General features: G+C 39.7%; 1 protein-coding gene across 1 annotated transcript in view; it reads left to right on the top strand.

The window, feature by feature from the left end:
• GALNTL6 (polypeptide N-acetylgalactosaminyltransferase like 6) overlaps positions 1-22,592 on the top strand; it is a 423,505-nt gene that overhangs the window by 340,940 nt on the left and 59,973 nt on the right. The window contains exons 5-6 of the mRNA XM_054292088.1: positions 7,829-8,014; positions 12,899-13,082. Coding sequence (XP_054148063.1) covers positions 7,829-8,014; positions 12,899-13,082 — 370 coding nt within the window. The remainder of the gene's footprint in view (positions 1-7,828; positions 8,015-12,898; positions 13,083-22,592) is intronic.

The raw sequence follows: 22,592 nt of genomic DNA, 5'->3' as shown, positions 1-22,592 counted from the left end.
GGGAGTTCATAGTCATTGAAGTGCAAGGAATGAACAGAACAATTGCACATTCAGGATACTCTCCACAGCCGTGTAGTATATCATGCAAGGACTTTGAGTCATTATTAACATCAGAAAAAGAAACTGCGCTTTATCTTGACTCATTATTAATATGAGAAGAAAGAGATTGCATTTTAGCTTGACTCAAGCCAGTTAACCTAAACATCACAGCCAAAACAAGTTTCCCAGTGTTTGGCACAAGTCTCTGTAAGCAGTGCTACTTCCAGATCAGCAATAAATACATGGTGATCTCAAGTGATCATAGTCTTAGGTGTGCAAAACTGTTTGGAAAAAACGGGCAAAGCTTTTTGGAAAGAATGGGTTATCCAGGGCTAAAATAAGATGGCTCTAAGGCAATTGCTATTAAGTAAATATGAATTTTTCTTTTATTTGTCATTCTGTATCGAACTTATCATATCCAATAGTTTCTGCACTACCTGTCTGCTTCTGGAACTTCTTGTTGTCTGGAATGGCTATGGATCAGATGCTAAAATCTGTTCAGCAGAAAACTTCCCCATCCTTCCTCCAGATTTCCTTAGTCAGGACTAATTGGCAGAACAGCTTAGGTAAATACTGAGATCAGGGTTAGTCACTGATACCTGCATGATGAGACAGTGTGCCCTCAGCAAATATGTGAATGATACAAAAACAGAGAGAGGAATTGACACAATAAATAGGAAGCTCAAGGATCAGGCAAAAGAAATCTAATTAAGTTCAACAAGGAGCGATAGATTCTGCACCCAGGTGAATAACTCCATGTACCAGTAAAGATGCAAACTGGCTAGCTGGTGTGATGTAAGCACCTGCAGAGGTCATAGTGGGTACCAAGTGAATAGGAGAAAGTGTTCACCTTGTATCACCAGGAAGGCAAACTGGATTGGGCTCTGCTAGGATGAGAGTAATCAGAGAAAATGAAATTATGCTTTTTACACCGTTGGTTCTGCACAGAGCTGTAATTCTGCATCCAATTTTGGGCTCTGCAATTCAAGAAGGACTACAGCTGGAGTCAGCTTAGCTGAGGACTGGCAGGACTGTCATGGGCCAAAAGTATGTGACCTTTGAGAAGAGGCTGACAAACCTGGGCTTGTTTAGTCTGGCAAAGCAGCAGCTAAATGGTGATCTAACATCTGCCCACAGTAACTTGAAAGGGAATTGCAGAGATGGCAAAACTAAATTCCTCCTGATACTGGCAGATGGCATGAGGCAATAACCCCAGGATGCAGCTTGGAAGATTCAGTTTGGACTTTATAAAAAAGACTTATTCACAAGAACAGTAGTGCAGCAGTGGATTAGTTTACCCAGAGTTATAACCAGGGGACTTGTCCTTCTTGTAGACTTTGACTTGGCTATGAAAAGTGGCAGCTGACCTGGTATAGACTATGCAATCATTCTGTGTTTAACCAGCACTTCCAATCAACCTTCTGCAAATAAGAAACTTAAAGGGAAACTAGAAGAAAGGAATATGATGTACTGAAATTCATAGGCTCACCTTGTATTCTGTATTCAGACTGATTGTTTTTATGGTAACAGACATGCAGGCTGTGAAAGTAAAAAGAATGGCAATGCACTGGAGAGGGCTATTTTGTCAATTGCAGCAGAAAACAAGGAATAACTGAATAACCATAGGCCACTCAGTTTCCCTTATGTATTTTCTGTCAAGCTTAAGTCAGTCATCAAAAAATTAAGCTGTTCTGGGAAAAAGATATGCTCAAGGCTTCAGGAAACAAAAGGAGGATATCCTCACTAGTTTTACCTAGGAAGATAATCCCATCTTGCAGGAAGGAACATAATAAAGTAATGGAGTTCTTCTCACTATCAGGGCCATGGAGGGTGCATGAGTGTACTTGCAGGTTTGTCTGTGCCTGTTGGCACAAAGCTCTTTGTTGCTGGCCAGAGAGTAAAAAAGATAGAGAAAAATCTTCTTGAGGCAGCCTCAAAGAAGCTGGCCTTATGTATGTTGCAAGGCAAAATAGCCATTTTACTGCCTTAGTTTTCACCAAGAGAAATGATGGTTTGTGTGTTGTTTACTGAGCTAAGGCCGCAGACTACTATAATTTTGGCCACATTGCTTCCTCCCATATTCCTGTGCTGAGATAACAGGAGAGGCCAATATACTTTTTCTATTACTGTAAGGGGTTTTTCTGGACTATTTTCATATGGTTCATGTTGGGAATTCCAGAGCATGGAATTGCATACCTCTCAGTCAATTCAGGTTAGAAATAAACAGATTTAGGTAAAATTGTTTATCCAGGCATTTAGCAGACTCTGTTGCTGCTCTTCAATATTTGATAATTTGCTGATCAGTGATCCTTAACAGCAATTGCTAGTACTTTTTGTGCTAGCAGAAATTTGAGGTGCTACAGATGTGGAGAAGGCCTCTGTTACTGGCAAAGATTTGGGGTGGACTTGCCTGGCTGGACTGAAGTGGAGCTTAACAAAATGCTTTTTTTCTTTTTTTTTCTTTGTATTTTCCTTCCTTTTTCATGGTCCATACTGTAATCAAGCACATCCTGAAGACCAGCTCTAGCTTTCATGTAACTTTTAAGTCTCGGTGACTCATTCTCAATAACCCTGGATGAACATTTCTTATCACACGGTAACGTGGGTACTAATGTGATAATGAAATACTCTCTGTATGCATCTCAACATGAGAGAAGAATTTAAGTTCTGCTTTTTACTACTACATGACTTTTTACCTCACAAAGACAGAACCCTGGTTTCCAATTTATTTCTGGGCACCAAAAAGCTTGAGTAGATCTTTAATTATTATGACTAAGCAATTGTGTCTCTGCTATTATTTTAGAAAAACTTCTCCAGACTTTAAATGAAGACAGAGGAGGCCCATGCAGAAGAATTACAATGGAGAATTTGTTTACAGGCTGCCACTAGAAGAGACATAATGCTTCCCTTTATCATCACTTGTCAGAGCAGTGACAGCCTGTAAACAGCCTGCCCATGCATCATTCTTTATTTGTCATCCTTGTGCCAGCTCTTGCCCTAGCAGGTGCCTGGCATGTGTCAAACTTACGTTTCAGGGATTCATCTGATCAGCACTGGAAAGAAAAGTATGATCTATTTTCTTTTCAATTACGAATTAGCTACTTGCTCCCATATCTAATGGAAGGGGCTTTGGCTTCTTTATATGCAAAAAGTACCATTTATAGCTTCCTGTAGAATTTAAATACTGACTTCTCTCTCATGCCCAATTCTGAAAGTGAAATTTATGTAATTCTACTGAACATAAATTAAGCCATCCTACCTCCCTGTTCTATTGTCCTGGCAAATCTGTTCAAATCTGATTACCTTTGGTAATGAATGGGCAGAATGTGCTGTCCTCTGGGCATTTAAATGTCTTTTTATTACAGGTTGCTTTCTATTTTACACACTGCATTATAATTTTTTTTAAATAATTTCTCTAGAATTACAGTTTTGTGCTAACATTGATTCATGCATGTTTACTTGTCTACTTGAGTTTGCTTAGTTGTAAATGTGTATGTGTAACATACAGGGTTTGTGTGTGAGATGCTTCTTCTGCAGGCAGTATTAGCAATAAAATAGTTGGGATCTGTGAGAAAATGCAGTTGTACTATAGGAAATAAAACATTTGGTGTTCTCTTCTGTGAGGGAAATTTATTGTGGAAAGGGGAAGTTTATTCTAATAGGTTTGGCAAAAGACAAGATTTAAAAAATCTAAATTTGTTAGTAATCACAAACACTGATATTATTTTTTAATCAAAATGAGTTTCTAAATGAAATCTATGTTTTTAGTATTTATATTTATATTATAAAATACTACCTTTTTTTTAAAACTACTGCTGTTCTACTGCCTCTGGCTGTTACTCTGTCTTTATTTTTGCTTTTAGAGATTGGTAAAATTTGAAACAGATAGTGCCTCAAGACATTGTAGGACAAATTAGAGTATGAGATCACTTTTGTAATGATTTAAGTTTAAAAGATCAGTAGTTATGGATCCAAAAGGGAATTTGTTTCCTTCACCTTAAGGTATTTTCATTCTCACAACCATATTGAAGTTGGACATTGAACTTAAACACTTTGTGATGTTTTTATAGTTATTTTAGTTATTGAGATTTTTTTCCCAAATAAATTCCCAAACCACCTTCCTTGCCATATCTCAAAACTAAAGATACAGTAAGCGTTCTTGCAGGCCTCTCTTTGACTCTGTCATGACTTACTGTTAGGATATTACCAACATGTAACTGTCTATAAAATGTAGATACCTTATATCTCTCTAGTAATCCATATACTTTGGTTTGTATGTAGACCTGGTCTTTTAATGTCACTTGCCTAACTAAGCTCTATAAAATTCACAAGTCATTACTTTTGTTTTCTTCCTTACTCCTTCCAGATATGTCTAAATGAGGAGGCATTTAGAATTCTGTGTAAAAAAGATGAGCAAATTTTATTTGTGTGTTTCTGCTTTTTTTTCTACTCGTTCCTTAGCAACAAGGAGAAGATGATAAAATCATTCAGTCATTGGACTAATTAAATAGATGACAATAATTTTGGGATATGTAATTCTGGCATCAAAAGATGTGCTGGATGTTTTGATGCAGTTCTTCACAAATGAGGTGATATGCTGTCTAAAATGCATGAAGAGCTATCTGAGAGAGAGGGAGGAAGGTGGTGCAGAGCTTTTGTTTGTTCCACAGAATTGCAGCCAAAGGAAAAAAAAATTAAAATTTGAGAGACCTTCTTCCTGAGTTTGCGAGGAATCTAAAGCAATGAAAGAACGGTATGAACCACCATCAATTTAATAAATTTCAAGCTCCAATACAACTAATGACAATCAAATCATATTATTCAACTCTATTGTTATTTAGCAATTGATATAAGAACAGAAAAGTATGTATCATAATTTGATAGTTTACATCATCTCTCCCTGAAGTGTTTTCCTGAGAGAATAGGCACTCAGCTTTCAGAATTTGCTCGCTGAAGGATGTGGAAGGATGAAATCAATTCCTTTGCATGAGACTGAATTTCAGGGAATTAATTTGGTTCAAGACAAGTGATAACAATCAGGATGCATTAAAAGGGTGCATTTGTATTAGTTCATTTAAACAGTAGCGCTGGCCATGTTCAAACTGCCTGCTGTAAGGGCAATAACCATTGTGACATCCAGCTCGTGCAGGCCAACTTGTGTGCCTGCAGGCACCAGAGAACCTACCAACACCACAGACAAGTTGGATTGTCCAAGTAAGGCTCCTGCTTCTCTCCATCAGAGCATTTAGGTGCTTTCTTGGTAGCTGCCTTCGCCTACAAAGAGGGGAACTGCCCAAAAACAGGAAGGGGTAAAGCAATTGTGTCTGACACGTGATGAAATTCAGCACTGTGTAGCAGCTGAACAACTCCTCGATCAACCAGAGTCTCACCAGTGAACCCATCTCTGTGGGTAGGCAGGTGATGGTGGGGGATTTGTGCCATAGCCAAGGCATTTAGCGGCTGCTTCCAGAGTTGGAGAGGTGTGTTCTGGCTGAGCAACCCAGTTCTTTTTTAGTGCTTGTGTGAACAATGTGCAGCAGTGTGGCCTTGCTCTTGGTGCTGGGTCCCTATGCACCATTCAGTGCAAACAAACTGAAGACCTGTGGATGGAAAAGGAGAAAGGTTAGGTGACCTTCGAGAACTGCAGGAAATTTCTGGTGCCTGAGGACTAACAGAACCTATGGTACCTAATTGATTAGATTTGATTTACTTTGGAAATATGTAATAACCTGTCACTTTGGAGCTTTTTCATTTTTCATAGCTATTAGATGATGCAATTTACAATATAGAAAAAAATCCAGAATGACAGCCCTAACAGACTTTCTTATATTACCTGCAATGTCTTTGTATCTTTGTTTTTAAGGTCTATTTCCCTTCTTCTATATTTCTGTGCTATGGGAATGGTCTCAATGGAACTCATAAAAACAGAAAAACAGTTCAATAAATATACACTTTAAACAGTTTTGCCTGTGGGCACAAAATGATCCAGGGCTTGAATAAACCTCAGTTCAGTCACAAAACTGAATTGTAGCTGCTAGCTAAAGTGAGTCAGGGTAGCACACAGGCCTTGTCCTGTGAATATGATTGGTCATACAAAACCCACCTCTCAAGACACAGAACATCTCTTGGCATTGTTACTGTTGGGATTTTATTGAATGCAAATAGTGAAATGGGATAGGAAAAGAGATAATTCTTTTCTTCTTATTTAGGAATTTAAATGGGTATTCTACAGTCAGACACAGAGCAGAAGACAAAAACTTTCTATATTTATCTGAATGTCATTATTTGTGTTATTGTCTCAGAATTGGCTTTCCTCACTTGACCTAATACTGGTCCTGGGCAGTACAATGAGCACAAACCTCTCTCTTGACTCAGAATGTCTCCAAAATGTTGTGTTTCTCCTTCCAGAAGCCCCAACCTGTTCTGTAGTCATTGCAGTGGGATGTTCCCGGTCCCTCTTCTGTGCCAGTGAGCATCAGGACTCCTCAGTATAAAGGACCATCCTGTGTAGTACTCTTCCACTAAGTACACATCAGTGTTCTGCTTCTTCCTTATCTGCGGGTAGCTTTGGAAAGTTGTATGTGTTTGTCAGCTAGGAAAATAGCAAGATGAAAATAAACATGTGGAGGGAGCTCTATCTCACTGGAGCTTAATTTTTTTTTTGCACAAGATTCTGTATTGTCTGTGCTGTGACTTACTTGCTCATTGCCTTAAATTTGTATGTCTGCATTATATACTCCAGGATACTGCTAAATGGAAATCCTTTTGGCTAGTCCACAGCAAACTTCTTGCAATTTGTAATGGTGTAAGAACAGAAACAAGGCCTGTGCTGTCCGTAAAAGTCCAAAGAATTAGTAGCTGATATCAGAAACAAGTATAACTTGACAAAGCCATTTCCATGTGACTTAGCTTGCAATCCTTAGCATCACTAAATGTAGCTTGTCAACTGTTTTAATTATTAGAGACTCAGCTTTTCTCTCCCTTTTCCCCTGATGAATTAAATTATTGTATTTTTCCAAAGTAATGAGAGGCAAGCTGAGGTGTTATAGCAAAGACAAAGGATCAGGACTTGTGTTTTAGATGTATTTAGGAAGAGGCAAAACTGTAGGGTGGTTTTTGTTGTTGGGTTTTTTTATGATTCTTAGTGTGCATTTCTTGTCAGAAGAAAAAATATTCCCAAAGATGATGTTTAGCGATACAAACAGAACCAGATTTTGCAGATCAGAGAACCTATCAACTACTCTGCATTTCAGCCTAATTTTATTAGCAAGTCAGCTGTCTGTGTGCTTCATGCTGGTATCTAGCTATTAAGCTCTTTCTTCATGTCTGTTTCCCTTCCCATTACAAAAGCAACCTCATTGTGCTAGCTTTATTTTTTTAATTTATTTCCGTGCATAGTTCTTCACAATAAGTTGATATTGGATACTTATAAATGGAAATGTGGAAATGTCACTGTTTATAAAATGACACGCCAGAATGTTTATGTGGCCTTGGGCTGCAGGAGCAGGAGAATGGATGAATATCCTGCAGCTGTTTTGGCCATTATACTGTGGATGGCAGGTTGCCAGCAACAACTGTGGCACAGCGTCAGTGCCTTCCTCTGTGTGATAAAAGAGAGAATATTTGCACTTCCTGAACCATCTCAGGAGGATTTATGGCAGAGTTTGGAGGACTTGAAGTGACTACAGATGGAAGCAGATAAGCAGCTCGCAGGTTTTACACCAACCTGTCCTTCTGTTGGCTCCTCCAGGCCTGGCAGTGCTGATGGTTTCTTTGTGCTTCTTTCCAGAACATTTGAAAGAGAAGCTGGAGGAGTACATGGTCCGCTTTGCCAAGGTGAGGATCGTGCGCACCAAGAAGCGGGAAGGGCTCATTCGGACCAGGCTGCTGGGAGCCTCTCTGGCCAGAGGAGAGGTCCTGACATTCCTGGACTCCCACTGCGAAGTCAACGTGAACTGGCTGCCACCCTTGCTCAGTAAGTGCATGAGCATTCATCGGGCATTAAAATCAGAGTGTAGAACCAGTAACTGAAGCTGTGTCCCACAGTAAGCTTGACACACACTGTGTCAGTGTTTGGAGTTCTGCTGAAGTTCTGATCTGTCTCAAGTGTCAGTGTGAGACAGAACTCCAAGAAATGTGAGCAGCTGCATTTTGTTTCTTGAGAAAAAAAATTTGTAAAATCTCTCAGTAATGCTTCAGCATATAATAGTTACAATTTATTTTATTATTACTGCTGCTAAAAACACTGCTATATCTAGTATAATGTTATGTCCTTGCTAACGACCTGAAAAGGTATTGTACTCCTTTCTAGTTTTCCACATTGCATTAAAACAGTTTTTGCTGTAAATATATCCAAGGCCTCAGTGTTAATTCCAATAGCAATAGCATTCGCAACAGGAAGCTCAGAAAGAATTATTTGCTATTGACTATTTTGCTGGATTCCAGCTGCATCCAGCAAAGCTCCATTAGTTAAAGGAATGGAAGGAATCAATTGTTGTAGTCTAAGATTTTACTTCTGGAAACAATGTTCTCTTTTCTACACACCATATACACATGCAAAGTATATGTGCTTTGCAAAGTGAGTGCTTTTTGCTACCATAACCGAAGAAAATTTCTGAGTTGCCTAATAAAGAAATTTGTATTCATTAGAAAAGTCTGCTGTAAGTAAACAGAAGGTTATGGTTTTGCTAATTAATGGTTATTGTTCCGTGAATTCTGACGTTGGGACTCTTGGGCCGCACAGTAAGCTGATAAAGCATTTGCAGAAACATGTGCATTCTTCTAATAAGCTATCAGTAGAGACCAAGAAAAATACTATTAACTAGTTTCTCTTCAGATCAGTAATAAGATAATGCACAAAATTCCATATTTTTATTCTTCTTAGCTTCCATATCAAATCATGCATACAGTTGTTCCCCTTGTTACCTCCTTGCCCTCAATCACATCTGCATTTTTAAAAATAACCTCCATGTCTTCATGTAAAGCAGAAATGTCATAGAGGAGCAGAGAGAAATCCAAGTTGAGGCCAGTTCCCCTTGTTCTATCACACAAGATAGTCGGTTTCTTCTCCTACAACTAGGAGAAGAAACCAACCCCCACATCACCACAACCTCCTTTCAGGCAGTTGTATAGAGGGATAAAGTCTTCCATGAACCTCTTTTTCTCCAAGGTAAACCACCCCAGGTCCCTCAGTTGCTCCTCATAGGACTTGTGCTCCAGACCTTTCACCAACTCCATGATCCTTGTGTGAACTCTCTCCAGCCCCTCAATGTCCTTCCTGTGTTGAGGGGCCCGGAACTGGACACACGACTTGATGTGCAGCCTCACAAGTGTCAAGGACAGAGGGACAATCCCTGCCCGGGTCCTGCTGGCCACACTATTGCTGATACAGGCCAGGACGCCTTTGCCTTTTTGGCCATCTGGGCACAGCTGGCTCACGTTCAGCCACTGTCAGCCAGCAGCTCCAGGCCAGGCTCTTTTCCTCTGGGCAGCTTCCCAGATGTGCATCTGTACGCCTGTAGCACTGCAAGGGGTTGTTATGACCCAAGGGCCTCAATTCTTGATTCAGCCTGTCCAGATGCCTCTGAAGAGCCTTCCTGCCCTCCAGCAGATTGACAATCCTGTCCAACTTGGTGTCATCTGCAACCTGACTGAGGGTGCACTTCATCCCCTCATCTAGATCATCCAGAAAGATGTTAGAAAGTACTGGCCCCAGTACTGATTCCCTGGGGAACAACACCTCCAATCTTCCCCCAACTGGGTTTAGCTTCATTCACCACAACTCTCTGGGCTGTCCATCCAGCCACTTTTTTATCCAGTCAAGAGTGCACCTTTCTAAGCTGCCACCTTCTCCAGGAGAATGCTCTGAGAGACAGTATCAAAGGCTTTACTGAAGCCCAGGTAGACAATATCCGTTTCCCCACATCCACTAGGCAGGTTACCTGCTTATAGAAGATCATATTAGTCAGGCAGGACAAGACTTTCATAAACCCATCCTGGCTGGGCCTGATCCCCTAGCCTATGTGGTCTTCCATGAGATAATCTGTTCCATACATTTAGCCAGATTTCACCCTGTAAAAACCAAAAAAGTAAATAGATTGGCATCAAAGGATTCATAATTGCAGCCAGGTTGCAGTTGATATTGAACCCTCAGCCTCAAACCAGAAAACTGGAAAGATGAGAGTAACTGCATCAGTGCCCATCTGTTGTCAAGAGGAATGAAATCTGTCTCATTCCACATACAGTAGAATACCTGTAGATAACCAACCAGCCAGAGGACCTAGAAATGAGTCTTGAGGAATACCGAAACCTAGAATCAAATCTGTTTTATTTTGAAAGAAAAAGTAGAACATTACATAAAGGACAAATAGAAAATAAACACACATCTAGTATATTTTCCCTGTGCCCTGTTTTTCTAAAGGAATGAGAGAATTTTCTTATAAACTTGAGATGGCATATATTTACTATACTGAAATCAGATGACACCTGGCTGCAAATAATAGTATAGTAAATGTATGTTTTCAAGTGTTTATCTGAAGTCATATTTTGTGATTTGCTCAGCACTGCATATGACTGAAAGTCATTCAGGGAAACCGCAACAGAGGACATGTTGAGTGTTTATTGCTTTGAATCTGGCATGTGTAGTGAAAAATCCTCAGCAAGTACATGGTTCAGCCCTGCTCTGGGCTGGCAGTCTTTGCTGAGAGGGGCAGTGGTTTCCACTGTTCCAAACCAGGTTTTGTTCCAAACCAGGTTTTGTTCCAAATGAGACCTTGAAAGTTAGAGGTTGGGGAGGGGGGTGAGGAACCAAGAGCAATCACTTAAAGATGGTTCTCAGAACTATTTAAGTATCTAACTTACATACTCAGAATGAACTATCAGCTTTTAGGCCAAAAAAGACTGAGTTATTTCAGTACTTTTAGGCATCTAAATGGCTTTGTGGAGCTGAGCCACAGTTGTTTTCAGTTACAGTTACTTTTGGTGTACACAACTGCAAACACCCTGGTTTTATCAAAACACAAGATTTTCCTGTGGTTCCTTATCTCTAAAATATTTTGGAGGCTGAGAAGTAAGTTCTGCAGAAACACACAACAACAGGTAAGCATCATCATACTTGCAGAATTCTTGAGAAAGTTGCAGAAGTGGAGACTGGGATTGAGCTTGAGCATTGCTCAAAAAATCTCCCCCAGGCTATCTATATGTGACTTGGAGACTTCAAATCCTTCAGTGTATTGAAAGATAGCAGCTTTTAAAGATGAAGAGAAGGATGCTAAAGCATTAAGAGTCTACCTTTGACCTGCTTCAGAAAAATCAATCCCATTTAGTTTCTCTACTCCAATCAATTTAGAAGGGGGGATCACAGACAGATTGTTATAAGCCCTATAACTATTAGGAGGGCCATCACAGGAAAGAGATTATGTAAAAGTGACTTTATATAATGATCACAGATAACACTGTACAGTGTGCCAGTGAATGTAATTATATTTGGCAATAGCAACAGTAATGCAGCCATTATCTCTGTGATGAATTTCCTAGAATTTTGTGGGATCCTGTGCTTTAAATTTATTTCACTATTAAAGAATAAGGATGATAAAAACAGGCTCAACTTCCAGTCACAGTAATTTCTCACTAGAAGCATTGATCCTTGATTTCTAAACTTAAACTTCTGAGAATAAATATAAAGACCCTGATGTTTTGTGAAAATCTTTTTTTCTTAACTCCAGTCCTGCAGAAGCATGGAAGCAGAATCTTTATTATTAATCATTATACCAGTATTACCTGCCTTCCTAGCTAAGTGTTCAATCCACACTCAGCCCTCTGATTATTTTTAGGGTATTATCAAGCATCAGTGAAATCTAAACAACAAAATCAAAAAACAAAACCCAAATTTTTCACATAGGCCCTAAAATGTACTAAATAATATAAAGGATCTAAGCTGCCATTCAGAGAAAAAGCTTTATACTTGGAATGTTAAGGTTTTGGGGGTTTTTTGAGGGTTCATAGGTAATTTTTTACAGTCCTTTCATGTCAACACTGCTATAGGTTTTCTCTGTACTTCCTCATTTCAAACCATTATTCCTCTGCCTAGTTCTTGATGTTGGTCTGTCTTCTTTACTTGTCTTTCTTTTCAGAGGAGCTCTATAGGATTAAGCAATAGGATTCACCAAAGCAGACTCAGGCCAAGCTGAGCTTATGCTAGGGATGGGAATTTGATTTAGTCTCACAGTTCTAATTTTTTTTTAAAAGCAAAACTGAAGTCCTTTCTTTAGAAAGCAGGTAAGAATAATTCTGTGGAGCCTTCTTTAGAACTCAAAGATTGGTGCAAAAAAAAGGGATGCAAGCTCTGTTTTTCTCTTTGTGTTGGAGTTTGCCTTTAATTTGGACCATTTGATTTCAAAGCTGATGCACTCTGCAGCCACAGGAACAGTGACTGAATGGTTGCAGGGACTGAAATTCACATTTGGGAATAAATCTCTCTCTCAGGGGGTTCCCAAACAGACTCCTTACAGATGAGGGAGTATTTTTACCATTTGCTTGCTGGCGCGCTCAATAACTGACAGACTGGGGACAGCTCAGAGTAGCAATGAGAGAGAGATGCAGATGACTGGACTCCTGTGGGTCTCACAGGGATGTGCTTCCTTTTAAGGAACCATAAATACTTCTAATCGTTCCCCAACTGCATTAATTCTACTTTAAATAAAGGTTTGATACAGATTGGAAAGATTAAATTATTGGGGGACCACAGGGCACAAAGCAAGTAATCTTCAAACATCAGAAACCTGTGGGATTCACTTTGCAGTAGTATGATAGATGGCTTGACTAGACATGCCGTTTCCTATTTTCTACTTTCATTTTTCAGACCAGATTGCACTTAACCACAAAACCATCGTGTGTCCCATGATCGATGTCATTGACCACAACCACTTTGGCTACGAGGCGCAGGCGGGGGATGCCATGCGAGGAGCTTTTGACTGGGAAATGTACTACAAGAGAATCCCGATTCCTCCAGAGCTCCAGAGAGCTGATCCCAGCGACCCCTTTGAGTAAGTAGCGATAAAGGGGAGAGTGGGAACATGAAGAAGGGCAAGCAAAAAGTGTAACTGTAGCAGAATCCAAGCCCAGGCCACTTCCATGTAGGCCACTTTCTGCTAATGAAAGGTAATAGAAGAAAACACCTGAAAACTAGGAAAAAGATCAAGGCAACGATTTGTAGAATTCACAAGCTGTGCAAGGAAACACAACTTGGCTCAGTGACTGTACATAAGAGACAGGCACATACTTGTAGTTAAGTATTGGCATCAGAGAAGTGATTGCAATGGCAGGAATTCTGTTTATTTCACAGAAATTTTATTTAATGTTTTATTTGCTGGCGATTGATGCAATATATGCACCCGCAGTTGAGTCCACGTTACACCAGCAGATGCTTTGTTTATAACTGGTGATATGGCTGCTGTATATGCAGTGCTGTAACTTAAACACAGAGCTGTCAAACCTGAACACTGTCAAGATGATTTGTAAATAGTTTTAGATAAGACAGCCTCTGATCCAGTATTGTAGAGATCAGCTCATTCACAGAAGTTATCTTCCTTCTTTTCACAAAGGTACATCCTTTTTTCTTATCTCTTGTTATAATTATTCTCATGTAAGGCTCAGCTTGGATTAATCCTTATCAAAAGAGAAAGGACAGACAGACAGACATGGTTCTAATGTGGGAAAGTCCCCAGGTCTCACACAGGCACATCCCATCAGGGCTGCCATTAGGGCAGGCTCTGACCTTCATTAGCCCTGGCTGAACCTCCACGCTGTAGGTTGTGGCAGTCTGAAACCTCAGCGTTCTCCCCTTCCCAAAGCAAAATGTGGAAACAATAGCAACAGAAGAACTCTGACCCTGATATCCAGGGAGTGACCAGCAGAGAGGAGTAGGTAGCTGTGATATCTGTGGGCTCACTTTCATTTTTCTACTTGTTCCTTTTTGCCTGTCTCCATCCAGGCCCTTCGGTCTTCATCTCGCATTAGCATAAGTGTCAGTGAAGTACTTGACATCAGGTGCCAATGTGACCACTTGTTACTGATCGGGTGGGAGATTCAGGCAAGCCCTGCTTTCGTCTCAGATTTTTGACAGCAGTTTAAATTTAGCATGGCCCGCACCTAAAATCGCTCCAGCCTGCAAGTTCTCAGGACAGCAGATCAGGTTTATTATAAAATTAGTTATTCATTTAATAGATAGGCAACCACAGTCAAAAGGCCTTGAACAGAGCTACTTATTACACAGTATAAAACAAAGAGAACAAGTAGATTACATAAAACAGTGCACAATATCGAGGTACCTATATTTAAGCTGGCAAAGAACTAGTGTAGATTAGGAGTCAATGTAATTTACTGCCAAAATAACAATAGCGTACAGAGCGCTTTCACTCAGCTCCCAGGAGGGTAACATTAAGGTAGACATCCCAGCTTTGGAGAGAAAGCCCCACAGATTTCCAGGGAGTATGCAGAAGATTTCTGCTTTGTGAAAGTTTGATGTAGCTTTTATAGTTTGTAAAGTGAACTGTTAGTCAGAAATTCCAGCTTCCTTTCTAGATCTCACTTCCACAGCAAGATATCTATTGACAGCTGGAAACATTACTTTCATGGCGTCAAAAAAACGTCACTGCAAGACAAGCTGTCTTGACTGAGCTATTTCACCGATTAGCAAGCTCTCATGAAGGGCAAGATGCCCTGAGTTCACAGCTAACAAGACACAGATAAGCTCTTCTGAGGGGCCAGATGCCCTGCTACACCATTCCACAACATGGACACAGCTAGTGCAATCACATAGCACTCTAGAGCTGCTAGATATTCAATTGCTCTAAGCATTCTTGGTCCTCTGAGTAGTTGTAGTTTCTTGGCACTTACTGAAAGTAACCTTTGTATAGCTTGGTTCAGCTTTCAAAGTTTGTGTAAGTAAAACTTCTCTATTGCCAGCGTAGCCACAGGGTTGCTTATCAGTTGTTTCACATTTGCTGTTTGTAGTTTGCATCTTGTGGAATCTTGTTGCAAAGACAAGAGAGGACTAAAGAGGAATCTCTCATAGGAAACTTCCTAGAAAGACAAGGTTTTGTGCAGTACAGAATAGATGTGGTGGCTTTGCATGAACTGCTGTTCCACTCAGCATGGCAGCAGCTGATACCCACCTTGCCCTGCCAGTGTGAGGCACAGGCAGATAAATGGCTTCTCAAGGAACAAGATATAGTACAGTGCAGCCTATAAATCTCTTGTAATCTGTGTACTAGTCAGGTGGAAAGACCCTGTTCTTGCACAAATCAGTGAGAGTCTCCCTTTGTTTTCCCCATAGCAGGATGCACATCAGAGCGATGCTGCTGGGAAAGCAGCACTGCTCAAGGAACCATCATGCCTGTCCCCACACATACCAGCAGGACTGAAGGCTGGCTGAGCTAGGACAATATGCTTGCTTAAAAGTACCCCCTGCCTAAGATGGCAAATGGGAATAGATATGTTTTAAATAATCAGTATGAATTTTGCTTAGGGGAAAGATTATTTTCTAATTCAAAGGCTTCTCTCCTATGGCCTTCTCTGCTGAGACGTCAAGTTTTTAATACCTTGCTTACAACAAATATAGTAAATGTTGCAAACCATTTTACCTATCAGAAACTTAATTGACCAAGACAGCTTCTGTGAAATAAAAGATACAGAACAGTTTTCCTCTAGTTACATATGCACTAAAACTAGAAATTGCTTCAGCCAGCACCATAATTATTATGCTACTGTTTTGTAAGCAGTAGGGATTTTTTTTTAATTTAAGTTAAATATTTTACTGTTAGTGTCGTAATAGTTCTATTTCTTGCCAGCAGAGTCAGATCTGAGATGATCCCTAATGAACTGGAAAATTGCCAGCATTTTTAGTAAAACACCAGCAAATAATGGATACATGATCCAAAAAGTGTGCTGATGAGTTTTTCCCTTCACTTAAAATGCCAACGCAGTATATGTGTGAAGCAGAAAAGGTCACATCAGCCTAAGAAATAATGTACATAAAACCAGATCAAACTACAGAAGACCTAAGAGCAGTTGTTGTATTATCTGCATGGTACATTTGCTTTCCATTTGCACGTGATCAAAGTCCTGCTGCAGCACACACCAGCAGTGTGTTTGCAGCTGACACAAGCAGCTGAAGTGTTGGCAGGTAGGCTCTTGGCATGACAGGAGCACGAATCTTACTGAGCTCCAATCCCAGCTCAGCTAGTGCTCTGGAATTAATCTTTTCCCACATTTTAATTTTTTTTAATAGTATCTCATTGTGGTCAGTTTTGACCAGGTACTCTCCCATTAGATACCATCTATCTCAGCATGGTCTTCCAGTTCAAAATCCTTCTTGTGAAGAAGAGACATTCTCATCCATTTGTGGTGTGAGTGTAGTCTTGATTTATTGTTCCCATGCTTGCAGTGCCACTTGGGACAGCATCTCCATCCTTTGCTGTGACAGAACTTGGAGTTTCACTGCAGCTCTCAGCTTTTTCTGATGTACACTCAAATGGTGTTCCTCTCACCCATTCTCAGGCCCTCTGCAGTTGTTCACAACAAGTAGCTTTACACCAAGATTTGGCTTGATGTTTATGGCTTTAAGACTGTAAAACGCTCTCAAAAGCTTCCAGTGTGAAATTCAGGTGCAGATGATGTACTAGCCCCAACTGGGGAGTCATATGACAAATTTGTAACTGCACTTGGATCAGGCAGCATTCATGCACGAATTTTATCAGTTTGGTTTACATATAGTTTGTCACTGGCCATGCCAAATTTCCCTTAGGTTTCACTGAACCGAACTACAGCCATTTAAAATGTATTTTCAGTCAAAGCTCCCATATGAATTATTGGATATTTTTCTATGCTCACTGCAGCGTATAGGAAAGCTTAACAACTATTCCATAAATGGATCTCATATAGCTTTTAAGATTAGCGAGGTTTTTGAAATATCTGTGTGACTATTTTTCAGGATATATTGAATCCTTCTAGGCATGGAAGCTGGATTTCTCCTCTAATAAGGTTGCCTCCTCATGCAGACACAGTCTGTGAACTCTTTGATTTCCCTTTTTCATGTGCCACAGAAATGAGAGGTTTTATATTGCATTTAACTGATCTGTCCCTGTTGCAGATCATCATAGTGACTGTAGTGATTTTTGTCTTGCAATTTGTGTACAACTACCTGAATATACTCTGAAGAGTGCTTCATGCTATTTTCTTCTGCTGCATCTGGGGTTGTGCAAGCAACTCAAATTGGTGTTCTGATGCATGGTGGGAAATTGTCAGACAGTTGTGGAATCATGATTATGTCATGATGATGCTCACTGTCCTGATCCCAGGATCAGTGATCATTCAGCAGAATTGGAGATCACTTGGAACATTTTATTGGAGTCTATAAGCAAGGAGGACCAGAGATGTTTATCTGCTTTGTGACAAGGGTCATCTTGGCTTATCATCTCCGGCTGGTTCCTTCCTCTGTCTCAGCAGAGGTTTGAGAGCTTGCCCTTACAGGACACTTAGGTTTGGGACATAAGAGCATGCTCCTCTGTGGCTGTTCCTTTCCATGGTGCAGGCTCTCGGGTCTCCAGCAGAGCTTGCCTAACCCAAGCAATCGCCACTTAAACTAATGGGATAACCTTGTTACTGTAATGGACTGTGATATACAGCATGTCAGTTTATATGATTTAATAGCCTATCTGAGCTAAAAGCTCTGTGGAAGTTCAAAGTGGAGGTTTGATATGCTCGGGCCTGCTGGGGATGACTGCTCTTTATTTCCTGGCAGCACTTACATTATATCAATTCATGGTACCACATGCCTGATCTCAAACTGGCATCCATTTCATGCCCGCTGCAACATACTTTTAACCAGACAAAAAACATCATTTCAACTCAAAAAACTATTTGGAAGAGGCTGCAGAACTCCTTGGACCAGTTTTATGGTGGTGTAACTTTATGATGCAGGAAGGAGAGAAAGGTGCAGGTTAGACCTAACAACATTACTGTTGAATTGCATCTCAAGATGGAAAATTTAACCAATGTGAGAACTGTTGTGCCATTTACTGGATGCCAAGACTCCTAGTACCTATCTGAGGAAGTTAGGAGTGTTTTAGTGTGTGGCCACTCCCTACTTTCCAAGAGTTCTTTGCCTTCCAGTGTAGAGCTGTGATCTCCAGACCTCCCTGGAGGGAGACAGAGCTGAAGAGACATGTAACTCTAGCAAAGGACTAGGACAGCAGTTTTGCAAATATTGGGCTATTCAAGCAAGTAGAAACAACTTTGTAAGATCTGACATTTTAGTTCCTATACTGAGTTTCCTATCTATAATATAGAAATAGAATCACTCCACCATCACAAGGCTCTCACAGTAATGGGAGCCACTTATATTTAATGGATGTACTTTTGGGTAAAATTTTGGACATGCTTAAGGGATAAAATTGGGTAATCAGTACATTTTTCCTTTCCCTTGCATCACAGGCTCTCACCCTTGAATGTAATTTATGACCCTAACGTAGCTAGTTGTGTGTAAAGATTGGAAGGTTACTTGATGTATTCTGTTGAATTGCGTACCTAAAATCACATTATTATTTTGCAAACTGTCATCCTGGTGCTCTTTTTTTGAATTTGATATCCTCTCAGAAATACTCTTTTTCTGCAGCTCCTTACTTTCAGTATTTAAATACATACTTTTTACAACATGTTCGTGCAAAGAAAGCCTTTGCTAAGACTATGTTTCAAACCTGACAAGTACTTTTACAATTTTATTATCATTTTCTGAAGTTCAGAAAGTGCTTTGGACAATGATTTCTGTTCTATAGCTTCCAGAGCTTTATAGCCTATGTCTTTTATGGCTGATTTCTGCCTATAAACATATTCATAAAACCTCTCACAACCAGAAACAATAATCTATTTTTTTAAAGCCTGAGTATAATCTACTGTTTTGAACTGTGCAGCAGGAATGTTTTATGCAAAGGAATTATTCTACAGTGAAGCAGTCTCCAACTAGTGCTAGTTTGTGTAAGTTATGGTCTTGAATTATTGTTTTGACAAGCTATGGTCTGTAAAAGACTGCTGGTGGAGATAACAATAGTGGATATAAAAATAGCTTTTACCAACTGTCATCTAACCATGGCCCCTTGAAATCTCAGAATTTTTTTCAATGAGAGATATTGACACTAACACAGAATTTGTGGGTATGCGTATGCTCATATTGAATCATTTTCTCCTGCCTTTGATAGGATTTCAGTGCAGAGGTACTGTACAACCAGTACATTTTCTCTGAGGACCAGTACAGAGGAGAGGACTCTACAGAGTGTGTAACCTATCAGAATGAAAAAAAAAAAATCAAGGATAAAATGCTGCTGGTGGTTTAATTTTAATTTTTAATCAAGGAAATCAATCACTAATCAAGTTCTTCATGCTAGATGAATTGGGTAGATTCAGATTTGATACACCACCTTTCACTTAAATGGTCATTGTGGCTCCTGCCAGCCAAGACAGAGTACTAATTTTTTTCCTAATGCCTAAACTCATATATCCAATTTTCTTTAATACTTGGGCCATCATATTTAGCATAAAAATATAAACACCCTGAGTATAATCCTTCTAGAGCTATTAGCCTGATACTTGACACAAGTATCAACTTTGGAGCTTGACAGTCTATATGCCCGTATGCTGGGGCAGATTCATAGAATGGGTCATGAATACTACCACTAATTAGAAAATTAAGTAGCTTCTGGGCATGATTTTAATACATCTTTACATAAAAAAGACTAGGATGGTGGCCAAGAAGAAGACTGAGCTATGTTGCTCAGTGCATACAGGTGGGCTATTTAAAACTATCACCATACTGTTGATACAGATGGCTTCACTTTCAAAATTATAAAATCATGTCTGAACAGTTTTCCATAAAGAAAAATGTCACCTTTTTAAGCAATTCTTTCCATTCTTATTTATATGTTTAGAGCCATTTTCTCTAGAACTTTAATGCAGAATTTGGTGACACCTGTTGATTCTAAGAAAGAGAAAACCAACACCCTTTCTTATATTTTATAGTGTTTATCAGCATAAATTTGGGAGCAACCTCTGCATCCACTTGGTTGTTGTGGTTTATTTAAAGAATGATCTGCTGCTGTCTAAAACCTCAGTCTAGTGCTGCAGTTGCTTCCAACAGAAGAAAGCACAAAGCCTGAACCAATTAATTTGATGGGATTGGGCTGTGCCAAACCACTTTCAAATGTGTCCATTGATGCAAGTTCCGTACATGTTTGTTGGCCCAGGTTTATTAATATTCTTTAGCATCTGTCCAGGGTGGGATGTGTTTGTTGTTTAGCCCTTGCTCTGTGAGGTCTGCAGGAGCTCCACAGTATCACAGTCCTTTCCTCCAGTGCCCATGGTTTGTTTTTTTTCAGAGGCAGCGATCAACTAAGCATGACATAGAAGCATCCTCACTTGCCAGTATATACCTTCTGATTTTTTTTTGACTGCATGGAATAATTCTGCCTGTCCAGCTATCTTGGTGTAGCCCTGAGGTAATGAGATATTTCTGTCTTCCACTCTGAAAAAATTAGGCTGTCAATGCAGTGTGTGCTGGAAGCATGAAAAAAGAGGAGATGGGAAAGAAATTTGTATATAGCCAGTGTTTCAGTACTATTCTTACAATATCCAATCAGAAATTTTCCTGCCACAGCTTTAACCCCTTCACCTTTTTAATCACTTACACTGCACAGTGGGAGCAGAGCTTTTAAGTACTTGAGGACTCATGTCAGATAAGTTCATTGTTCATTTTCAAGTAAATTATATTCTTTCCTTCAGCCTCTCTTAATAAATAATGTTTTCTAGATCTCCGATGATTATCTTTGCTCCTCTGCAGACTGTTTTCATCCTGAGAGCCTACAGCACCAGCCAAAGTCTTACCATTGCCTGGTGGAATAGATGGGTGACTTTGCCTCTCTCAGAGACTATGTTCCTGTTTGCATTTCCTTGACAGTATTGATTCATGCCAGGCTTGTGCTCTGGTGTAACCTCCACATCATTTTCTGCAGAACTGGTATCTAGCCAAGTATTCATCATCCTCCTCTTGTAATTCAGATTTTACATGTGTAAAGGCAAGGCATTTATATTCATATCTATTTCAAGTGCCATGTCCAAAAGAGTGATCTGTCTTCATTATCCATAGATCAGTGTGATATTTTTTATCTGCACATTTGGAAATTTTTTTTTTTCCTTTCTTTACCTCGCTTTTCCAATTTGCTATGGTTTTTAAATTCTGCTTAACCCTCCAGTTGTTTACAGCCTATTGCGATGTTACTTGAGCTTTACTTGAGGTTTGTGCAAGTGGCAAATTCTGTTCTAAATCCCGATTATAATACTGTCTGTTTGGTCCATGCCTGAAATTGAGACTTTCAGAGTTCCTGGCTTTCCAATAATCCATTTTCTCAGCCAGAAATGCAGCCTGTTCCACACTGTGGCCCTTGAAAATTTGCCAGCTTCCTGCTAAGCAAACCTTTATAAAATGATACCAAAGAATTCCTTCACATCCTGTAGATGGCATCTGATTTACAGCACAATAGCAGCTTGCTCTTCAGATCCGTTTCCATCCTTGAGATCAAGGCTAGGACTCCATGGACACATGTTCCAATCTGATCCAGTTATGCACAAAGCCCTCCACTCCATGGAGCTGCTGAATTACAGCTTTTAATGCAACATTGAATTGAATCAGATGCAGGACAGTGTCTGCAGATGATCTCAAGACAATTTCCATTTTGATTTTGGATTTTGGGGTATCAGTAGGTTTTGCATCTCTGTTCCATTAATTATGTACCTTCCATATTTCTGCAGTTTTTAACCCTGGCAGTTTATCTGTGAATCAGGTTATTTATCTCAGACTTGAGTGAGAAAAGTGGAAACATTTTTTGTTTACAGTCTTAGAGGAGTTCAGTATAGGTATTGACCTGATGAGAACCTTATTCTGAATTATCCCCAGACAAACTAGCATCTGTTTAATTTTCATGTAAGTAACCAAAATATCATTATTCTACCTGGAAGACAAGTTTTTGTCAAGAGGCAAAGGTAAATGCCTCCTCCAACCTGTGAAGTGAAAATTATGATAAACACTCTGAAATTAGTTTATTTATAAAATGCTATGCATGTCTCTAGATAGACGAGGAAAAAATGAGACTCAAAAAAGTTGACATTGCTTTCTTGATGAACTGCCAAGACTATATCCTTTGTCCAGGAACAAGATCCTTGTGTAAACTTTACCCATTTCAAAATGAACAAAACTTTTGTTTGTGAGAAAACAGCACAGAAATATCTCTTCAAGTGAATTATTTGGGAAATCAACCCCTGTGATGTTTTCTTTTTTTTAAGATGGTGCATCAGTGTTATTTTGAGTGCTGGAGAGGCACTGTAGGCATGAAATTACAGAAGTCCATTTGCTCCCTACAGAGAATGAGATGCCTGCAAGGAAAGAGGAGATCCCATGCCCTCCACTCTCCTTGTTCTCCAGCAGAAAGTTTAGCTGATGCTGCAGTACT

This window comes from Melozone crissalis, unplaced genomic scaffold (genome assembly GCF_028551555.1).
Source record: "Melozone crissalis strain CALT ecotype California unplaced genomic scaffold, PUWL_Pcris_2 ptg000006l_1, whole genome shotgun sequence".
NCBI classification, from domain to species: Eukaryota; Metazoa; Chordata; class Aves; order Passeriformes; family Passerellidae; genus Melozone; species Melozone crissalis.
This window is presented reverse-complemented; position numbering and strand designations above follow the sequence as displayed.